At 43.4% G+C, this 21,770-nt stretch overlaps 2 protein-coding genes and 1 long non-coding RNA gene across 11 annotated transcripts in view; all 3 read left to right on the forward strand.

The window, feature by feature from the left end:
- LOC137239567 (zinc finger protein weckle-like) overlaps positions 1–2,715 on the forward strand; it is a 185,253-nt gene extending 182,538 nt beyond the window's left edge. For both annotated transcript variants that reach the window (XM_067765000.1, XM_067764999.1), the window contains exons 4-5: positions 2,155–2,303; positions 2,412–2,715. In XM_067765000.1, coding sequence (XP_067621101.1) covers positions 2,155–2,280 — 126 coding nt within the window. In that variant the 3' untranslated portion in view covers positions 2,281–2,303; positions 2,412–2,715. The remainder of the gene's footprint in view (positions 1–2,154; positions 2,304–2,411) is intronic.
- An 11,125-nt stretch (positions 2,716–13,840) lies between these two features.
- On the forward strand, positions 13,841–14,603 carry LOC137239575 (uncharacterized). Its single transcript, XR_010949421.1, has 2 exons — positions 13,841–13,889; positions 13,950–14,603. It is a non-coding gene; the product is annotated as an uncharacterized lncRNA (long non-coding RNA).
- Positions 14,604–18,577: 3,974 nt separating this feature from the next.
- Positions 18,578–21,770, forward strand: part of LOC137239570 (zinc finger protein 135-like) — a 139,050-nt gene continuing 135,857 nt past the window's right edge. For 2 of the 8 annotated variants that reach the window (XM_067765010.1, XM_067765013.1), the window contains exons 1-3: positions 18,578–18,618; positions 18,679–21,102; positions 21,154–21,292. The gene's annotated coding sequence lies outside the window, so the exon portion shown is untranslated. Of the gene's footprint in view, positions 18,619–18,678; positions 21,103–21,153; positions 21,293–21,770 lie in introns of those variants that run through there. The other 6 variants (XM_067765009.1, XM_067765012.1, XM_067765011.1 and 3 more) reach the window with 4 other exon arrangements.

The following is a 21,770-nucleotide window of genomic DNA, read 5'->3' on the forward strand; positions in this document are numbered from 1 at the left end:
GGAGTTAGACCTATTCGTATTCGTCGATAACACAATATTTTACCGCTCACCTTACTTAAGCGTCAAAAACGGTACGGCTAACTCGCACTAAAAACCCCTGCCTCAGCAGTAATAAAGTAATGTAAGAGTGATCCCCGATATGGTCGCCGAGCCTAAAGATTACTCGCTGGAAGAAAATACAGGCCTGTAAAAACACCGTCCTCTTATGTCCGCAGAACACCACCTACACAGTGAGGCGAGAGTACTCCCCATTAGGGAAAGAAATGAAATACTGAACAAACAGTTTCTGTTGAATACCCAGAAAGCTGGGCATCCCAACAGACATCTGGTTAAAGAGGACCCGCCCCAGACGAAATTAAGAAGTCATCTCCGCAAGTAAAAAATAAATGTAAGGCGTGATAACCTCCGAAGAGATTTTAGGCCGAGCTTCTCTTCCAATTTGCGAGCTCCTCTTGATTTTCCCTACAAATTGGCCGGACGGGACCTACATGTTTTATACCGACTCCGAACGGCATCTGCAAGGTAGACGAGTGTTCACTGAGAGCTTTTCATGGCAGAAATACACTCGCAGCCCTTGCCAAACACTGCAGAGAACGACCCCACTTAGAAAAATTTTCTTCTAATTGAAAAACCCAGGGCACACGGTGTGGTAGGCGGAGCACGCTATCATCACACCACGGTGGCCGCCCGCAAGTATTATTAGGAAATACGGCACCTAGGAACAGAGCCGTATGTAGAAGAAGTACAAAGAAAGGTTCTCAGTGATATCCACAAAAAGGCGTCGGCACCCTATGCCAGGAATTGCTCGGCGAACCCAGTTCTTGAAGCTAAATACCCTGAACTCGCATAAGAGGAAAGCAAACTCCCTAGGGAGACGCGCGTCACTATAGCTCAACTTCGATATGGATACAGTAATAGGTTAAACTCTTATCTATCCAGAATCAACCACGACATACATAATGTATATTGTAAAACTTGACCAACATATTTCCTTATATAGAAGGAGATGCAACCGAGTTAATAAAACCACACTTTTCGTCGTTCACAATCAATCTATAGCCATCATCCGGTGGCAAAGATCCTGAGCCAGATAAATAATTTTGCATGTAAATGCAACAACAAAGATTTGAGCCAGATAAATACAGATAGAAGTTTGGTTCAATTTGTGAGTCAGATAATTTGTTAATTACTTGTCTTTTGTTTGGCAACAAACTTACTTTTTCAAAAATAGATGTCGCTGCTTAGCCTTTCGCCGTATGAGTTAAATGAAAAACAGCGGCGACATCTGCCTAATACATTTCACGTGTGCGAAAATATCACGACCCCTGCTTCTCAAGTCTCTCAATGATCCAGAGCATTCCCGTGAGAGTAGAGCGTGATCCTGAGCTGTAAAACTCACTGGATGACGGCTTATGTTTCACAACCGTAAGTCGACCATCTTATTCTTCTTCTTCGTTAGTATTCTCCTTTTACAGAGTTGCCTTAATCTTCAATCGTACATTTCTTAATCTAGTACCTAATCTAATACAATTCGTTATTTGTTCAGTTACCATCTTACAATATTATGCTTGCAACGTCTCCTCATGTGATACCAACCATCTCTTCAATTGCAATGTGGAAGCAACACCTCTAACACCCCTCTCTAGTTCCCCCTGTTGAAACAGCATGTTTCCTTGAACTCCCGTTAGAGTATATATAGATGACAATTTGTGAGTGGTCGCTCCTATTGGATGGAAGCACTGCTACAATAACAGCAAGGTCCGAAATTCATCGAAAAAAGCTTCAAATTTTCTTTTATTTTTTCAATTGTTATTTAAAAAATGTTATTAACAACTTAACATTGTCTCATTGTCCAAAAATAAAAAAATTTCCCTGAATTTTTGGAATACTGTTGTTTTAAATCAGTTTTGGGATCGTTTACGATTATTTTCTGTGACCACTCGAGGGGTAATGAGAATCTCGGTGTCAGGTCCAGGCTTTTGTCTTAGTTTTTTTGGTTTCGATAGTTTCTTTTGTGGTCCCTTTTTCAAAATTGAAGCTTTAAGAGACAGTTTGCATTTTATTTTCCTCTTATGAACCTTTTTATGTTAAATATTTGAACAGGAAATTTGTCGCAAAAATCTTAAAACCAAACATGTACTTTTTTAATTATAGCTTCCTGTATCAGTTGATCATATAATTTCGAAAAATTTTGCTTGTGATCGATGCGATGCGGCTTTTGCTGATTTTTCGGGTCTACGTACGCATAGATTAATTAACCATTCAAAGAAACGAACGTAGGATCATCATCGTGATCAGTGAGTGTAAGTAAATCCACATTTTAATTTTATGTTAATGTTTTACACGTACATATGTATATATGTTAGAGCATTTTATTAAAAACTTAGTATGTAACTCTTTTTATTTTATAGCATTCAGTAGATATCTGGATGTCTCGTATTGGTGGCCTCCCTTCAAGTCAAATTTTTAAAAAGGAACTGGACTTTCGAAAAATGAGTTTGTGCAGCCCACAGAAAGCAATAATGGCTTGTAAATATGTTCATATATATATAGTATCTAGATAGATAGTTTCAAATGCACAAACTGCAATTAATGAGTTGAACGAGGATGGCGCCAGGTACCTTTAATTATTTTATCTCTAACTTGTACTATTAAATAAACAAATAACGATTATTTATAGAGAGTATAATAAAACCTTAACTATAACTATTATAAGCTTTTATTTAGTTTCACTTGGCTGTTTTCTGTAATCAAATCTTGCAAGTTAAATTTGATACACTTCCTGGTGTCCGATTGAGCTGAAATTTTGCACGCATGTATAACTCCGATAACAATGCGAAACTTTGCGAGAATTCGATAAATTAATCGAAAACAGAGTTATCGGTAGTAAAGATTTGTGCTCACCTTGGCACAAAATCCCACAAATCACCTGTGATTTGTGACAAAAGCCTAAAGCTTGAAACACAATGCCCTGACGCCGCGAAATAAACGCGACGAACATCGCCTTGTCAAAAATATAATCCCCATAATTACATGAAGGTGAACAAGATCGAAATTTACGCGACGTCATTTTGCGACGATAGATTTATTTCTATCGTCGCCGCCGGGCGATGACGACAAACATCCCAAGGGTTGCTGCTGTTCAATTTTTTAAGTATAAAAAAAGAAAACATCAGAACTGATAAAGAATGAAATAATTTGCTTTTTCAAATTATAGCTTTTCTACAATCAGTATTTCAAAATTTTTTATTCATACGAAATTGACGTTAGAATTCTAACCGTTTCCTCGATATCGGGGTCTTGGGTAGAATAAAGTAAAATGGATAAGTTAAGTTTGTTTACTCTATTTAATTAAATATGTTATATGTATACATAAGATTTATAAATCAGTAGACTGAAATAAATAAATAGGTTAGGTTGAACTGGCTGGTCCATGAGGACCTCACATAGACTGATTGAGTCCGTAGTGTTACCAGAAATTTGTTTTAACGACCAAACTGAAAAACCCTATCAAAAACCAGGACCTATGTTATAAAATAACTCCGGCCTCTTGGCAAATACTAGAAGCTTCCTAGGACTTAAGCCACTTACTGCTTCTAGATCTGACAGCTGTATCACTCCTAATAGCTGGAGTCTTAGCCTGGCAAGTGCAGGGCACGAGCACAGAACGTGCTCGATCGTTTCCTCCTCCAACCCGCACTTCCTACATCTGCTATCACTGACCAAGCCTAATTTAAAGGCATGTGACACCAGAACGCAGTGTCCAGTCAGAATACCCGTCATGAGTCTACAGTCCTCTCTTTTTAATGATAGAAGCAACTGTGTTAGTCTAAGGTTGTAAGACCTACACATAATCTTCAACACTTTACAGCCCCGCGCTTGAACCCAAGCCTTTCCTGCTTGATCGATCATGTGCACCTCTCGCCTTCGGTTAATCTCGCCCAATCTAATTGGGACGTCTGCGGAGCAAGCTTCAAGGGATGCGCCCTTTTTAGCTAGTTCGTCCGCTTTTTCATTCCCATCTATTCCCATATGCCCTGGGACCCAATATAGATGTATGCTTTTCCCTGTCCCGATTCTCTCCAGAGACTGCTTACACTCTAACACGCATTTAGATGCTGTGCTATGCCAGATTATTGCTTTAATTGCTGCTTGACTGTCAATATAAAAGTTAACACGGTTGCAGCTTAAGCTATTCTCTTCCAGGGTTTCTACTGCTTTGGTTACGGCTAATATTTCCTCTTGGAAAACGCTGCAGTAATCCGGCAGCCTGTAGGATCTGCTTATTTCCGGATCAGCGCAGTATACCGCAGACCCTACTCCTTCTACTACTTTGGAACCATCGGTGTACACATGTATCGCCTCGTCCGCCATTTGCGCACCATTGCGCCGACCGTCCACCTAGAAGCGCAGATAGGGAATCAGGTAGTCTGTTCGTCTTGTGATTGATGACGCTATACTACTATGGCCATATGGTCGGCGCTCAAGCTGCCCCGAATCACCGAGCCTGGTTGTGGTCGTTAATGCTTTGTTCTTTGCTACCAGGTCTACAGGTGGAATGTGCAGAATAGCATACAGTGCAGCCGTCGGGGTTGCTTTCAGGGCTCCCGTAATGCTAAGCATCGATAGTCTGCATCCCCCTATAATTTTTTGAGGTATGTTGTTTTTGTGTGGCTTTCCACCAAACGAGAACTCCATAGTATAGAATAGGGCTTACAATCGCTGTACAAACCCAATGAGAAAGAGAGGGCGATAGGCCCCACGTACAGCCCAGCATTCTTTTACATGCATAGAGTGCCGTTGAGGCCTTCTTGACCCTCTCCTCCACGTTGAGCTTCCATGACAGCTTACTGTCTAGGATGATTCCTAGATATTTTGTTCAAGGTTTCTCCTGTAAGGTCACCCGTCCTAACTTAGGCCTGGTCCAATTTGGGACCTTGTACCTCTTTGTAAACAAGACCATATCCGTCTTCTCCGCATTGACTTTCAACCCGACATTAGATGCCCATTTTGCAACATTATTGAAAGCCCCGGCAATGTCCAAGAAGACTCCTAGAGCATACTCCTTATATTCCAGGGATTTTTCTATGCTTATTACCACCCTATGCAATGCGGTGTCTACCGACTTGCCTTTGGTGTACGCATGCTGTGTTGTGGAGAGCAGCTTTTCATCCACGTTGGACTTTATGTACACATCTATCAGCCTCTCAAAGGTTTTGAGCAGAAATGATGTTAAGCTAATGGGTCTATAGTCTTTGGGATGCACGTGGCCCATCTTCCCCGCCTTTGGTAGAAAAGCTACACGAGCAGTTCTCCAAGAGTGTGGTACATGATTCAGTCTTATGCACTCATCGAATATTATTTTAAGCCATTCCACGACCGCCCTACTTGAGACTTGTAGCATGGCCGGGAATATACCATCTGGGCCCGGCGATTTAAACTTAGAAAACGTCTTCACTGCCCACTCGATCTTGGTATCGGTCACCAAGCCCGGCACTACTAGCTGCGTGAACGAAGTGTGAGTGATGTCTGCTGGCTCTTCTAAACCGTCTCCCGATGGGAAATGTGTATCGAGAAGCAACTCAAGGGATTCCTCACTGTTGTTGTTGTTGTAGCAATGCTCGCCCCACCTAATAGCCGCGACCAATCACAAATTGTCATCAATATCCTCTAACGGGAGTCCAAAGAAACTTGCCGTTTCAACAGGGGTGGACCATAAGGAAAGGGGTGTTAGAGGCGTTGGTTCCACATTACAATTGAAGAGATGGTTGGTGTCATGTGGGGACACATTGCAAGCGGGGCATACATTTTGTATGTCGGGGTTGATTCTGGATAGGTAAGAGTTTAACCTGTTACAGTATCCAGAACGAAGTTGAGCAAGAGTGACACGCGTTTCCCTGGGGAGTATGCGTTTTTCTTCCGCGAGTTTTGGATAATTTTCGTTAAGCACTGGATTCACCGGGCAATTCCCGGCATAAAGGTCCGACGCCTGTTTATGGAGTTCACCAAGGACCTGCTTGTGTTTTTTCACTTCATACGGCTGGGTTATCAGGTACCGTATTTCCTCAAAATGCTATCGGAGGTGACTCCTTAAGCCCCTAGGCGGTGCTGGTTCATCAATCAGATGTCTTTTGGGATGCCCAGGTTTCTGGGTATTCAACAGGAACTGTTTGGTCAGCATCTCATTTCTCTCCCTGATGGGGAGTATTCTCGCCTCATTATGCAGATGGTGTTCTGGGGACATAAGAAGACAGCCCGTGGCGATTCTGAGAGCAGTATTTTGGCAGGCCTGTAGTTTCTTCCAGTGGGTGATTTTTAGGCTTGGCGACCATATGGGTGACGCGTAGCACGTAGCGTTTCTTTATCTTTGCGGATGCGTGCTCGCCAAAATGTAGATCCTGATCAAACGTCACACCCAAGATTTTGGGGTGTAGGACAGTCGGTAGCGTAGTGCCATCGACGTGGATGTTCAAAATGGTCGACATTTGGGACGTCCATGTTGTAAATAAGGTCGCGGAAGATTTAGTCGGTGATAATGCCAGGTTTCGCGAGGCGAAGAAGCTGGAGAGATCAGGGAGGTAGCCGTTTATTTTATTGTATAGCGCATCGATCTTTGGGCCTTGGCCTGTGGCCATTATTGTGCAGTCATCGGCGTAGGAAACGATTGTGACTCCTTCCGGTGGTGAAGGTAGCTTAGATATGTAGAAATTAAACAAAAGTGGGGATAGGAGACCACCCTGTGGCACCCCTTATTTAATTCTCCTTGGTTTTGATGTTTCGTTTCTAAATTGCACCGATGCCTGCCGACCACCCAGATAATTTGCGGTCCACCTTTTAAGACATGGGGGAAGGGTAGACCCTTCCAGGTCTTGCAGTAACGAGCCATGGATGACCGTATCAAAAGCTTTTGATAGGTCTAGCGCTACGAGTACTGTTCTATGCTGGGGGTATTGATTTAAACCACAATTTGTCTTGGCGCTAATGGCATTTAGCGCGGTGGTAGTGCTATGGAGTTTTCTGAGGCCATGCTGATGAGGGGCTAGCTGCAAATTTGCTTGGAAATAATTGAGCAAAATGGCTTCAAGCGTCTTTGCCACTGGCGATAGGAGAGATATCGGACGATACGACTCACCTATGTTAGCTGGTTTCCCAGGCTTTAGTAGCGGGACCACCTTGGCCATTTTCCATTTCTCAGGTATGACAAAGGTGGAAAGAGACAGGTTGAAGAAATGCGCTAAATATATGAAACCCTATTTCCCTAGGCTTTTAAGCATCGGCATGGCTATGCCGTCTGGGCCCACTGCTTTGTATGGTTTAGCACGACCAATGGCGTCCTCAACCTCTTTAGCGGTGATGGTGATTGGTGACGCGCTGAATTTGTGTTTATGTGCGTGTCTATTGGCTCTCCGTCTATCTTTGTCGACCGTCGGCAGAAAGCGCTCGCGCATTTTTTCGCGTCCGACAGCACTTTGTCGCCAAACCCGATGGAAACTTTGTCTTTGTGCTTAGTCGGATTCGATAGGGACTTTACGGTGGACCAAAGTTTACCCACACCGGTAGAGAGGTTACAACCTCTTAGGTGTTCCTCCCATTTCGCCCGCTTGTGTTCATCCACAAGCAATCTGATGCGTTGGTTTATATCCCTTATTTGGGGGTCGCATGGATCAAGCTGTCTTATAAGGTCACGTTCTATCGCTAAGTTTGCGGCCTCCGCCGGGAAGTGGGGCCGGATTTCGGGAATTCTCCCGGCGGGAATGAAATGTGCCGAGGCGGATTTAATGACCTTACGGAAGGCACGCTCCCCTTGACGGGCATCAGTCGGGATAGGGAGGGCAGCAAAGCGGCTGTCTGGAAAGGATTTATATTCTTCCAACTTTCCTTTTTTGAAGTTTATGAAAGTGCGTTTTTCAGTGACGATGAAGTCGGCGGTACGCTCAAGCGAAATAAGTATGGGCAGGTGGTCGAATGCCAATGTTACCATCGGCTGCCAGTTGACGCAGTTTACGAGTTCTGCGCTCACGATTGAGATATCTGGCGAGCTGTGACAGCTTCCTACCATACGTGTGGGGGCGTCTCCGTTTATTGTGCAGAACGTCGTTTCTTCTATTTGATCCGCCAACATCTCACCCCTACTGTCCGCCCGCAAGTTTGAATGCCATAGATCATGATGGGCATTGAAGATAATGCGATTGTTGCCAGTGAGTAAGGCCCTGATATTAGGGCGGTATCCACTGGGGCAACAGGTGGCAGGAGGGATGTAGATGTTGATGATTTCTAAGTTTGCATCGCCTGACCGGACAGATAGGCCTTGACGTTCTAAGACATTGTCCCTGCGGTCGATGCCAGGATCAAATATATAATATTGCACAGAGTGGTGTATGATAAACGCGAGACCGCCTCCATTTCCGCTCTCGCGGTCTTTCCTGTGGACATTATACCCAGAGCAGGTCTGCAATGCAGATCTTGCTGTGAGTTTAGTCTCTTGAATGGCAGCAATGCGGATGTTGTGCCGCTTCATGAAATCGACCATCTCCGTAATCTTCCCAGTTAGTCCATTACAGTTTAACTGCAGAATTCTGAAGTGCATAAGGGGAGACGTCGCCACTCTGGGGGTAAGTGACGGGTGACTACGCCTGGGTTGTGGAAGGCCAGGACGCAATTGCTGTTGTGGCCCTGGGACTGGGCGTCCTTGGGCAAGCATTGGGGTACCCGGATGATTTGGGTTTGCGACCTGGCAACATGGCGCGATGAAACCCGTCGGGGGGTTGCCGTCGCGGAGACCAGAACATCTAGGGAAATGGCACCACCCAAGGCAGGAGCTGCATTGGGCGGATGTCGCAAACCTATATATTCTGTGCTGGCAGACGGTGCAAACGGAGGTAGGGACTAAGAGTCTGTTTCCCTGACCTGCACGATTGCTGCCGGAAAAGAGGGGGGGGGGGGGGGGAGAAGACGGGGGCAGGGGCTGATGCTCAGCATTGCTACCAACTCTACTACAAAGGAAGTAGTTATGAGTGGTATCAGCTGTTTGAGTTGTTGGCGCCGTGGGGCGCGAGCAGCAGCGGGTGCTTGTTGTGGCTTGCGGAGCAGCGGGGCTGCTGGAAGGTAGTGGGGGGGGGGGCGCTTAGGCGTAGACTACGGGACGCCTTTGGGCGTGAACAGCAAGGAGCCACAAAAGATTTATAAAAGTTACGTGGACGTCGGGTTTTGGGATCAAGCCCAGAACAACCTGTCCGATGCAACCATCCCTTGCACGAGACACACTGAACAGAGTATGACCGTCCTAAAAAGATTCTTTTCCGGCAGATGCAGCAAAACCATTTCTCAGGACCGGGGTCAGGAGACGGACCCGGATTGGATTCGATGCCTTCCCGGAGTAAGAGAATATGGAGCAGTCCTGCTGCAAGGAGCTGCTGGGAGGATGACAATTTGTGGGAGGGACAAAACAAATTAGATGGGGTCACACTGAAATGACAGTCCTTGGTCGGGAAAAATCCCGAGTCGCTCCGGTACATAGAACCGACTGCCTTGGGAAGCGGGGATTCCTCACTATTACGTGACCATTCCCCGTTCTCTTTCTTTATTAGTCCCTGGACTATGTTTTCCTTTGCTAGGACTTTTTTCAACCGTACTGTTTCGCTGGAGCACTCTATGTCCGTACAGAAACTTTTCCATAAGTTTCTCTTCGCCCTGGTAATTTCACGTTTGTAGATCCTCAGTAGATCCCTGTACTCCTCCCGACACGGTTCGCTTTCCGCGGTCTTTGCGAGCTTAAACATTTCTTTTACCTGTCTTCTTAGAAGACTCAGCTCATTGCTCCACCATGGCGGCTTTGCTTTTCCTCTGAATCTTCTTAGAGGGCAAGCTTTGTTATACGCAGTCAAAAGCGTCCTTGTTAGGAATTCATTCGACTCCTCCAGTTCCTCTACATTAGCAACCTCTTTGGGTTGTCCCAGTTTTGTTTCTACATGTTTCTGGAATTTAGTCCAGTTCGTTGACCTAGGGTTTCTAAAGGTTCCTCCCTTTTTTACCCTCTTTAGGGGGATGCTGAAGCTGATATACGCATGGTCGGAGAAGGATGGTCTATCAAGAACCATCCAATCATACCTTGATATATCACGCTCGGAGCTCAATGTAATATCCAGAACAGAAATAAATAAATATATCCAAAATTTCACATCACTTGCGCACCATACAACAACATATGGCACATTTATATAAAAATCTGTGAAAATCGGCGTGATATCGAGCAATCTCTTTAAGGGGGTGTAAACTATTTACTTTACCGCAAAATTTCTAAACTGTACCTACTCGCTAAGAACCTTGGATCTTACTGATCTTGGTATTCTTTATTTACGTAGTTTTTTTGTGCTTTTTTTCTTAAAAAAAATTTTCTTGCACTTTTAATGTTTTTTATGTTATTAGTAAAAATAATATTATATATATACGTACTCACCGTACAAGTTTCTGAGGTCTCGAAACTGCGTTTTAAAAAATTTTTTTTAGTTTCCGAATAATAGCAACATGTGCCGCCAAATGGGTTAATGAATATGCCCACAAATTCTAAAACTTCACCTTATATTAGGGATGTCAATATCTTATAATTTCGGAACCCAGGGAATTTCGGGATATTATATTGTAATTAATACCGGGATTAGATATTCTTTAGATTTCAAAAACCTAACCTACGAAAGTGCACAATATTATTTAGGATAACCTTTATTCATCAAATCATAAGGGTTAAAATTAATTCAGAAATGAAAATGTTTCAAACTTCGTTGCATAACATTTTCAATTCAAACTAACAATCATATTTTTTGAAAAAAAAAAATAATATACATTGTATAATAAGACCATAATTTCTTGAGAACCTTTAATCTATTTTGATCTGATAAGTCAAAGAAATTTCATAACATCCTACTTATGTGTATGTTCTGCTTTTAATACTAAGCAACATTCAAAAACTTCATTCAAATAAGTACTACTACTATAGCTTTGTATGTATTTGTATTTATATGTATGTACGTATGCTAATTTAATATTGAATTAGGTAAGCTTTAGGCGGGTTCCAGGCTAGTTTCTCTCAATGGCAGTTAGGAAGAAAAGGCGGTGACTAATATTAAAATTTCAATAGACTTTATTTCACAAATATGCAGTGGAAAATCACAGGAAGAGAGTTTAAAGGGGCAAGCATGCAATTGCTACAATGTTACCTTTAATTTATTCGGGGACTCTGCGTTGGTGATGATCGCTGGAGTGACCTTTTTTATGGTTTTGGAAAACTTGTGGTATAAACAAAAAACTTACGAGTGTGCGTATACGGCTGCGGCTTTAATTCAAGTGAAGGAGTTCCCTTTCCACGCATTCCGTTTACCCCCAAAGCTAACAGGCCTTTGGCGGGGTAACTTAACGAAACGTCAATTTGGCTTTTAGTATATGTGCTAACGGACGTAATAAATAAGCGGCTCTGTATTAAATTGCATTAGGGTGGCCGGCCCTTAATTTTCCTTTGGGGTTAGCCTGCTGGCCTAAACATGCCGGCCCCCTTGCGGTACGCAACCTCGCCTTGCCCTGCTGCTAGAGTACACAATATCTAGAGGGAGAAAGATTAGAAATTTGTGGATGGACGGACTGTACGCATGAGTTCAAAGTATAACATATTCTTTATTACAAAATTCATAATTTAAAGGCAAATTCAAAATTCATTTTTTTTGATATTTATCTGCGACCCTTTAGGCTCTGGATACTCCAGAGAGGACGAAGCCGAATATCGTGCTTTGCGCCAAGAGCGGGCCGAATGACGCTGGCAGAACTTGATTCAGCATAATGTCGGCATATACGTCTGCCCCGAGAACTAGGCGTACTGGCGACGCGACGTAGAATTTGGGATCGGCGAGACAGATAAGAGTATACATAGCCGCGATGGCTGGATCCAGGCTGTGACTAGGCGCCACTCGGTGGAAATGTGGCGTGACGACGGCATGGGTCGCAATGCGTTTGTTGTCGCCGTGCTTCCCCCGCAGACACACCACACAGCCTGTCTGGCTACCTACTCGAGTTTCGTCCAGCCGCAGATCCCGGACCAAATCGGCGGACATGACTGTGGATGGCGAACAGACGTCGATCAATGCTCGCACCAGATGTAGTCGTCCTCCAGCTTCTATTTTGACGATAGTGGTCGGCGAAGGCGAGATCATGGGCCGCAGTACCGGTCCAGCGACGGGGTCTAGCCCTGTACGTCCACTGCGGAACGCTAGCGGCGTCGTTAGCTGGCGAGTGGCAATGACTCCTCGAGAATCGGCGGCGGTCGACGTAGAGCGAGGCAGGCTGGTCGTGATGGCTTCGTGACGGCGATTTGTGTTGTTGTTGGCCAGCTGGGGGCGTTGTCGTTGTCGGCGACGACGGTGAGGGGTTCTGTTCGACTGTTGGCGCTCATGTTGTGGCAGGGGTCGGAAGAGCCGTGGTTCCGATCCCCCTGATAGTCGGAAGGGCAGTGGTTCCGGTCTATCGGAGAGTCGGAAGGGCAGTGGTTCCGATCTCTCTTGGACCATGCTGGCCGGTTGAGAATAGGTGTCCCTCTTCGTGGTTTCTCGTCCCATTTCCTCCGCCTCAATATCGGAGGCGTATAGTGATAACGCCCCTTCGAGGTTATCGCGTTCTTCCTCCTCTACCTGTACGCTCGACGACTTATACGGCTCACGTGAGGCTTTGGTATGCTCATCCACGTGAAGGGTGGTGTGGTGTTTCTCGCCACATCGTCGACATCTCCCGTTGCTTGTGCAACCAGCCGTGCGATGCGCCATGGTGAGGCAATTGCCACAATAATTGCCCAGAAGAGCTTCGCGCATCCGTTCCTCAGGCGTCTTTGAACGGTAGACTGGGCATAAACGGATCGGATGCCTAGCCGAACACAAATGGCATGGGACCTTGAAATAGCTGGCTTTTTTTCATATGCCTTGCGCAATTGGCCGTAGCGGGTCATGATGCCTGCAATTAGACTCATTAAGTCATATTATCTACGTGTCGATTATTTTTCAAAAAAAAATATCTGGTTGTGGCTGAGTGACGAGATTACCTCAAAATTGTGACTTATACAATTTTTCGGAACCCGGTATACAAATTTCGGTATACAAAATGAGGTATACAAAATTTAGAAACAGGTATACAAATTTAGGCATACAAAATTAGGTATACAAAATTTCAGAACCCGGTGTACAAATTTCGAACTTAGGTATACAAATCTAGGTATACAAAATTAGGTATACAAATTTAGGTATACAAAATTAGGTATACAAAACTTAGAAACAAAGCTCAAGATTTGGGGTTGTTTGTTTGGGTGTATTTTAAAGTGCAGAGCCTTGCTATAAATGGTGGTGATGTTTACTATAAACCACCCTGGGCTCCCACCAACAAAAATTTGTTCACAAAGCTTTACCACGCCCATGCAAATGTGACTATGAATATAACCCATGACCGTAAAATGGCTAGTCAAATGACGTGGAATGACGAGAGCGTTTTTGCCGGGCACTAACAAGGCGCAAAGCTTTGCTGGATTAATGTGTGGACATTATTACACTGGTGGTTAGATCGGTTATTACCCCTTCCCTTGTACTAATTTTTCACCTCATACTTTCATTCGTAAACGAGTTGGTCTAAGTTCTGAATTGGTATTTCATTGAATAGCAACGTCTTATTTGCTATTAACGATCTACCAGAATATTGGGTGCATATTTGGCTTTTTGGCCTAAAATGGTGCAGGGTGAGTCAAGTGCTCATTAATTACGGCCATGGGTGTTGGCATCACTGCTTGTTGTTTAGTTATTAAAGGCATTTCCTGAATGAGAAATGTCATAATGAAAAAGTCCACGAGGTTGTACAGTAGCAGAGCGGTAAGTATAGTAATTTATTTGTTATTTCTTATTACTATCATTTCTTTCTTATATTTTCAGGTAAAATGCAATCCAATGGTTGATTATGCCATCGAGCTTATATTTGTTTTTCCATTCTACAGCAATGTAAGTACAGCGACTAAAACTCAAATAGTACTGAATTAAGTTCTCAACAAACATCCACAACCTCAAACACAGATAGCAGCAACCCGCAAACAAATTATAATGTACAAAAATTTTAATAATCCAAAATATCAACGTCTCCTGAAACTAGTGCAATCTTTTGCTAGAGAAGAAAAATTAACACCAGGCGCCTTGGTATATCGCAGCCTATGTGGCATTTGCATAATATCACTGGGGTCACCGCTATGGTACGATGAAGATTTTTTTTCGAGCTTATTCATAAATTTCTTACGATTCTGAGAGGCATAGTGCGCAACGCCGTTTCGATTTGCTTCATTTCCATGTCAATGCATTTGATCGCAAAACTTGATGAGACGCTTGTGCCGAAAATTCGTGATCTGGTAGATTATGCAATTGAATTAGAATCATTGACTGGCTCACAGCGAGAAACAAATCCCAAAAGACTACAAAGGTCTTTTACACTTGCACGCTTAATACGGGAACCAAAATTACGGCTTATGAAGTAGTCAAAGCATTCCATAGCAATGTATCAACAAATCCAATAAATTTTTATGCATTTGCTCCATTGAATTGAAGTGGTGCCCTACTTTACTAGGGGTTTGCTCAGTGTTTACAGGTGGTAGATCATTGTAGCGCCAAGCGATACGTAGGCCATTCTTAGGTGCTTCTTCAATTTCTTGTTCGATGGTTATTTCTTTTCAACCTCATTGTGTAATGTTGCCCAATGGAGCGTAGCTTGCCGGATGCAGAATGTATCCGTTTGATGAAAGAAAGTGGTGCGCAACATCAAATGTCCCGAGGAAAATAATGGACTGAGATCCGTAATAGGTTAATAAGGCAAACTACACATCCCGATGATTATAAACGTTCTGTTGGTGGCTCGTCTGGTGGTGAGGCAGCGCTAATTAGCGCTTGTTGTACCGCTTTCGGTTTGGGTACTGACATTGGTGGTAGCATACGTATACCTGCTTTGAATGGTGGTCTATTTGGCCATGTCTTTGCTGTCAGAGCCAGTGCCTCAAACAACCGCTATAAAGTATTCAATTTGTCGCAATTTGCTGCTACTACAACAAATATTAGATACTTTAGCTGGCTTAGGATAGTTTGGCAACCATACGTTCCCATTTTATGCCGGACACAAAAATATTCCTACAATCATAATTTGGAATGGGCTGGAAAGCTGGCACGCTTGTTACACCCAAAATCCAACCAAGCGCAAATTCCAAAATTCGATCCAACATTCTACATATAATTAAGGCAGAATAGTGAATGAAAGTTTAATTATCCATTTACAAATGCTGTGTTCATGTCCCTGTGAACGCCCTGGTGCTGTTGGTTATGAGGCTCATTCATCCAAATGTAATAATCATGGTACGCTAATGTGGCGACTGCGAATGCGATGATATGCACTTCGTTCATAATTGTGAGTGTTCGACTAGCGATGTTCATACAAGCACAAATAATGATTTGGGCTGCCGTCCCGATAATACGACACAAGTGGATTGTACTAATCGTGGCATATGGTGTATGCGAATGTGAGAAACGTCCAATTCCCGAAGAACTATTTCGGGTAAATTCTGTGAATGTGATAGTTTCTCATGTGAACGTCATAGGAATTTGTTGTGTTCTGGTCACCGAACAATTATCGCTGCAAATGGAAAACTTACATACGCAGCTCTCGATATTGACGTCTTATTGTATGGCAACTAGGGAGAAATTCGTAATTCAAACAATCCAAAACTGCTCGAACAATTTGATATGCAGCAGTAACGCTACTGGCTCCCATTTGAGTTTTTATTTGCCCGCATACATTGGATTTTTGAAAGTCGAAGTTGCTTGGTTGTCGATCATGAAAACTTGAGCTGGCGGGTTCCAGGCTAGTTTCTCTCAATGGCAGTTAGGAAGAAAAGGCGGTGATTAATATTAAAATTTCAATAGACTTTATTTCACAAATTGCAGTGGAAAATCACAGGAAGAGAGTTTAAAGGAACAAGCATGCAATTGCTACAATGTTACCTTTAATTTATTCGGGGACTCTGCGTTCTGGCGGTGATGATCGCTGGAGTGACCTTTTTTATGGTTTTGGAAAACTTGTGGTATAAACAAAAAACTTACGAGCGTGCGTATACGGCTGCGGCTTTAATCCAAGAGAAGGAGTTCCCTTTCCACGCATTCCGTTTACCCCCAAAGCTAACAGGCCTTTGGCGGGGTAACTTAACGAAACGTCAATTTTGCTTTTAGTATATGTGCTAACGGACGTAATAAATAAGCGGTTCTGTATTAAATTGCATTAGGGTGGCCGGCCCTTAATTTTCCTTTGGGGTTAGCCTGCTGGCCTAAACATGCCGGCCCCCTTGCGGTACGCAACCTCGCCTTGCCCTGCTGCTAGAGTACACAATATCTAGAGGGAGAAAGATGAGAAATTTGTGGATGGACAGACTGTATGCATGAGTTCAAAGTATAACATATTCTTTATTACAAAATTCATAATTTAAAGGCAAATTCAAAATTCATTTTTTTTTTTGATATTTATCTGCGACCCTTTAGGCTCTGGATACTCCAGAGAGCACGAAGTCGAATATCGTGCTTTGCGCCAAGAGCGGGCCGAATGACGCTGGCAGAACTTGATTCAGCATAATGTCGGCATATATGTACGTCTGCCCTGAGAACTAGGCGTACTGGCGACGCGACGTAGAATTTGGGATCGGCGAGACAGATATGAGTATACATAGCCGCGATGGCTGGATCCAGGCTGTGACTAGGCGCCACTCGGTGGAAATGTGGCGTGACGACGGCATGGGTCGCAATGCATTTGTTGTCGCCGTGCTTCCCCCGCAGACACACCACACAGCCTGTCTGGCTACCCACTCGAGTTTCGTCCAGCCGCAGATTCCGGACCAAATCGGCGGACATGACTGTGGATGGCGAACAGACGTCGATCAATGCTCGCACCAGATGTAGTCGTCCTCCAGCTTCTATTTTGACGATAGCGGTCGGCGAAAGCAAGATCATGGGCCGCAGTACCGGTCCAGCGACGGGGTCCAGCCCTGTACGTCCACTGCGGAACGCTAGCGGCGTCATTAGCTGGCGAGTGGCAATGACTCCTCGAGAATCGGCGGCGGTCGACCTAGAGCGAGGCAGGCTGGTCGTGATGGCTTCGTGACGGCGATTTGTGTTGTTGTTGGCCAGCTGGGGGCGTTGTCGTTGTCGGCGACGACGGTGAGGGGTTCTGTTCGACTGTTGGCGCTCATGTTGTAGCAGGGGTCGGAAGAGCCGTGGTTCCGATCCCCCTGATAGTCGGAAGGGCAGTGGTTCCGGTCTATCGGAGAGTCGGAAGGGCAGTGGTTCCGATCTCTATGGACCATGCTGGCCGGTTGAGAATAGGTGTCCCTCTTCGTGGTTTCTCGTCCCATTTCCTCCGCCTCAATATCGGAGGCGTATAGTGATAACGCCCCTTCGAGGTTATCGCGTTCTTTCTCCTCTACCTGTACGCTCCACGACTTATACGGCTCACGTGAGGCTTTGGTTTGCTCATCCACGTGAAGGGTGGTGTCTTTCAGGCGTCTTTGAACGGTAGACTGGGCATAAACGGATCGGATGCCTAGCCGAACACAAATGACATGGGACCTTGAAATAGCTGACCCTTTTTTTCATATGCCTTGCGCAATTGGCCGTAGCGGGTCATGATGCCTGCAATTAGACTCATTAAGTCATATTATATACGTGTCGATTATTTTTCAAAAAAAAAATATCTGGTTGTGGCTGAGTGACGAGATTATTGTGACTTATAAAATTTTTCGGAACCCGGTGTACAAATTTCGGTATACAAAATGAGGTATAAAAAATTTAGAAACAGGTATACAAATTTAGGCATACAAAATTAGGTATACAAAATTTCAGAACCCGGTGTACAAATTTCGAACTTAGGTATACAAATCTAGGTATACAAAATTAGGTATACAAATTTAGGTATACAAAATTAGGTATACAAAACTTAGAAACAAAGCTCAAGATTTGGGGTTGTTTGTTTGGGTGTATTTTAAAGTGCAGAGCCTTGCTATAAATGGTGGTGATGTTTACTATAAACCACCCTGGGCTCCCACCAACAAAAATTTGTTCACAAAGCTTTACCACGCCCATGCAAATGTGACTATGAATATAACCCATGACCGTAAAATGGCTAGTCAAATGACGTGGAATGACGAGAGCGTTTTTGCCGGGCACTAACAAGGCGCAAAGCTTTGCTGGATTAATGTGTGGACATTATTACACTGGTGGTTAGATCGGTTATTACCCCTTCCCTTGTACTAATTTTTCACCTCATACTTTCATTCGTAAACGAGTTGGTCTAAGTTCTGAATTGGTATTTCATTGAATAGCAACGTCTTATTTGCTATTAACGATCTACCAGAATATTGGGTGCATATTTGGCTTTTTGGCCTAAAATGGTGCAGGGTGAGTCAAGTGCTCATTAATTACGGCCATGGGTGTTGGCATCACTGCTTGTTGTTTAGTTATTAAAGGCATTTCCTGAATGAGAAATGTCATAATGAAAAAGTCCACGAGGTTGTACAGTAGCAGAGCGGTAAGTATAGTAATTTATTTGTTATTTCTTATTACTATCATTTCTTTCTTATATTTTCAGGTAAAATGCAATCCAATGGTTGATTATGCCATCGAGCTTATATTTGTTTTTCCATTCTACAGCAATGTAAGTACAGCGACTTGCATTTGCATAATATCACTGGGGTCACCGCTATGGTACGATGAAGATTTTTTTTCGAGCTTATTCATAAATTTCTTACGATTCTGAGAGGCATAGTGCGCAACGCCGTTTCGATTTGCTTCATTTCCATGTCAATGCATTTGATCGCAAAACTTGATGAGACGCTTGTGCCGAAAATTCGTGATCTGGTAGATTATGCAATTGAATTAGAATCATTGGCTGGCTCACAGCGAGAAACAAATCCCAAAAGACTACAAAGGTCTTTTACACTTGCACGCTTAATACGGGAACCAAAATTACGGCTTATGAAGTAGTCAAAGCATTCCATAGCAATGTATCAACAAATCCAATAAATTTTTATCCATTTGCTCCATTGAATTGAAGTGGTGCCCTACTTTACTAGGGGTTTGCTCAGTGTTTACAGGTGGTAGATCATTGTAGCGCCAAGCGATACGTAGGCCATTCTTAGGTGCTTCTTCAATTTCTTGTTCGATGGTTTTTTCCTTTTCAACCTCATTGTGTAATGTTGCCCAATGGAGTGTAGCTTGCCGGATGCAGAATGTATCCGTTTAATGAAAGAAAGTGGTGCGCAACATCAAATGTCCCGAGGAAAATAATGGACTGAGATCCGTAATAGGTTAATAAGGCAAACTACACATCCCGATGATTATAAACGTGCTGTTGGTGGCTCGTCTGGTGGTGAGGCAGCGCTAATTAGCGCTTGTTGTACCGCTTTCGGTTTGGGTACTGACATTGGTGGTAGCATACGTATACCTGCTTTGAATGGTGGTCTATTTGGCCATGTCTTTGCTGTCAGAGCCAGTGCGTCAAACAACCGCTATAAAGTATTCAATTTGTCGCAATTTGCTGCTACTACAACAAATATTAGATACTTTAGCTGGCTGTGGATAGTTTGGCAACCATACGTTCCCATTTTATGCCGGACACAAAAATATTCCTACAATCATAATTTGGAATGGGCTGGAAAGCTGGCACGCTTGTTACACCCAAAATCCAACCAAGCGCAAATTCCAAAATTCGATCCAAAATTATATGTAGTTAAGGCAGAATAGTGAATGAAAAATTAATTATCCATTTACAAATGCTGTGTTCATGTCCCTGTGAACGCCCTGGTGCTGTTGGTTATGAGGCTCATTTATCCAAATGTAATAATCATGGTACGCTAATGTGGCGTCTGCGAATGCGATGATATGCACTTCGTTCATAATTGTGAGTGTTCGACTAGCGATGTTCATACAGGCACAAATAATGATTTGGGCTGCCGTCCCTATAATACGACACAAGTGGATTGTACTAATCGTGGCATATGGTGTATGCGAATGTGAGAAACGTCCAATTCCCGAAGAACTATTTCGGGTAAATTCTGTGAATGTGATAGTTTCTCATGTGAACGTCATAGGAATTTGTTGTGTTCTGGTCCAGAACATGGCCCTTGAGAATTTAATCACTGGGTCCGCAAACCAGGGTGGACGGGTTCTGGTTGCGGTTGTCGTGCCTCGAATGACACTTGTATACCACCAAATGGTGATGAAATCTGTTCGGGGCTTGGTGAATCGCAACCGGGGGCCGCAAATGCAGGCCCCTAGAGGAGGGTAGTTATTCCGGACAATATTGTGAAAAATGGCCTTACTTGCGCGGGGCGCTGCCACGAGCTAAAGAATTGCGAACAATGTCAAATGTACAAAACTGGTCCATTGAAGGATGATAAAGATTGTGCTGCTAACTGCCCTGGCACCTTTGTACTCATGGGTGAGGAGAAAATTATTACTGATGAAGTAAAGGAGGAATTTCTTTGTATGTGGTATGATGAAGATGGTTGTAAATTCATATTTAGATATAGTGAAGTGAATGATAAAGTCGAGGTGCATGCAGAGCAAGAGCGCGAATGTCCGCCAAAAGTGTTTAGGTAGGGCATTGTTTTGGGTGTGATAGCAGCTGTTGTTTTAGTTGGTCTAGCCATATTATTGTTATGGAAATTATTAACAACTATACACGATCTTCGTGAATCTGCACGTTTCGAAAAGGAGCGCATGGATGCCAAATGGGATACGGGCGAAAATCCCATCGAGAACCAAGCAACTTCGACTTTCAAAAATCCAATGTATGCGGGCAAATAAAAACTCAAATGGGAGCCAGTAGCGTTACTGCTGCATATCAAATTGTTCGAGCAGTTTTGGATTGTTTGAATTACGAATTTCTCCCTAGTTGCCATACAATAAGACGTCAATATCGAGAGCTGCGTATTTCTTAAGAGTAGTAAAAAAAAAGAAAAAATACATCTGGTTTGGTATTGACTACAATTTTTCCTCCTCGTCTCTGGTAGTGAGTATGTTTGTAATATCCGAAGATACATTTGCAAAGTACTTCTGCAAGCCTTTTTAGGGTCAGCGCGCGATCCAAACTTTATAATCACGGATAACACATACAGATAGTCGCACATGCATCCATACAATGTTCTAGGAGTGGAGCAGCGAAACGGAAACAAGAAATGATACCAAACTCAGATACCTTGGTAAGACCATATATTGTACGATTGTAGCACTTAGAATTATGTAGATGGGAGGGCCCTACGCACAATCCTCGTAGCTCACTACCCTTAACAACACCTCTAAAATCATTCTGGAAAGTATGTGAAATCGAACCTATCGTAACTATGTCCAGCGTAGAGTATCGATTTCATATATATTTAAAATGGTTTAAAAATTTGGCATTACATTGACACTTCCTTTGGCGAACATTTTGTATATTCCATAATTCGGTAAATTTTGTTGTGAGACTGCTTAAATCTTGTTAAAAGGCAGATGAGGATTCCATTTGGTAAACGGTATGCTGGTTTGGGAGATGGGTTGTTAACATCATACGTTAAGATGCAATCTACATGTGTTCTGAAACAAAGTAGTGTGAAATTATTCGTAAAGCGTATTATAGTGCGTGAAGAAGTTTTTGTTGAAAAGTAGTCCTGACAGCGTTAAGCAGACGCTATCAATGTG

This window comes from Eurosta solidaginis, chromosome 2, assembly GCF_040869045.1.
Source record: "Eurosta solidaginis isolate ZX-2024a chromosome 2, ASM4086904v1, whole genome shotgun sequence".
Taxonomy (NCBI): Eukaryota; Metazoa; Arthropoda; class Insecta; order Diptera; family Tephritidae; genus Eurosta; species Eurosta solidaginis.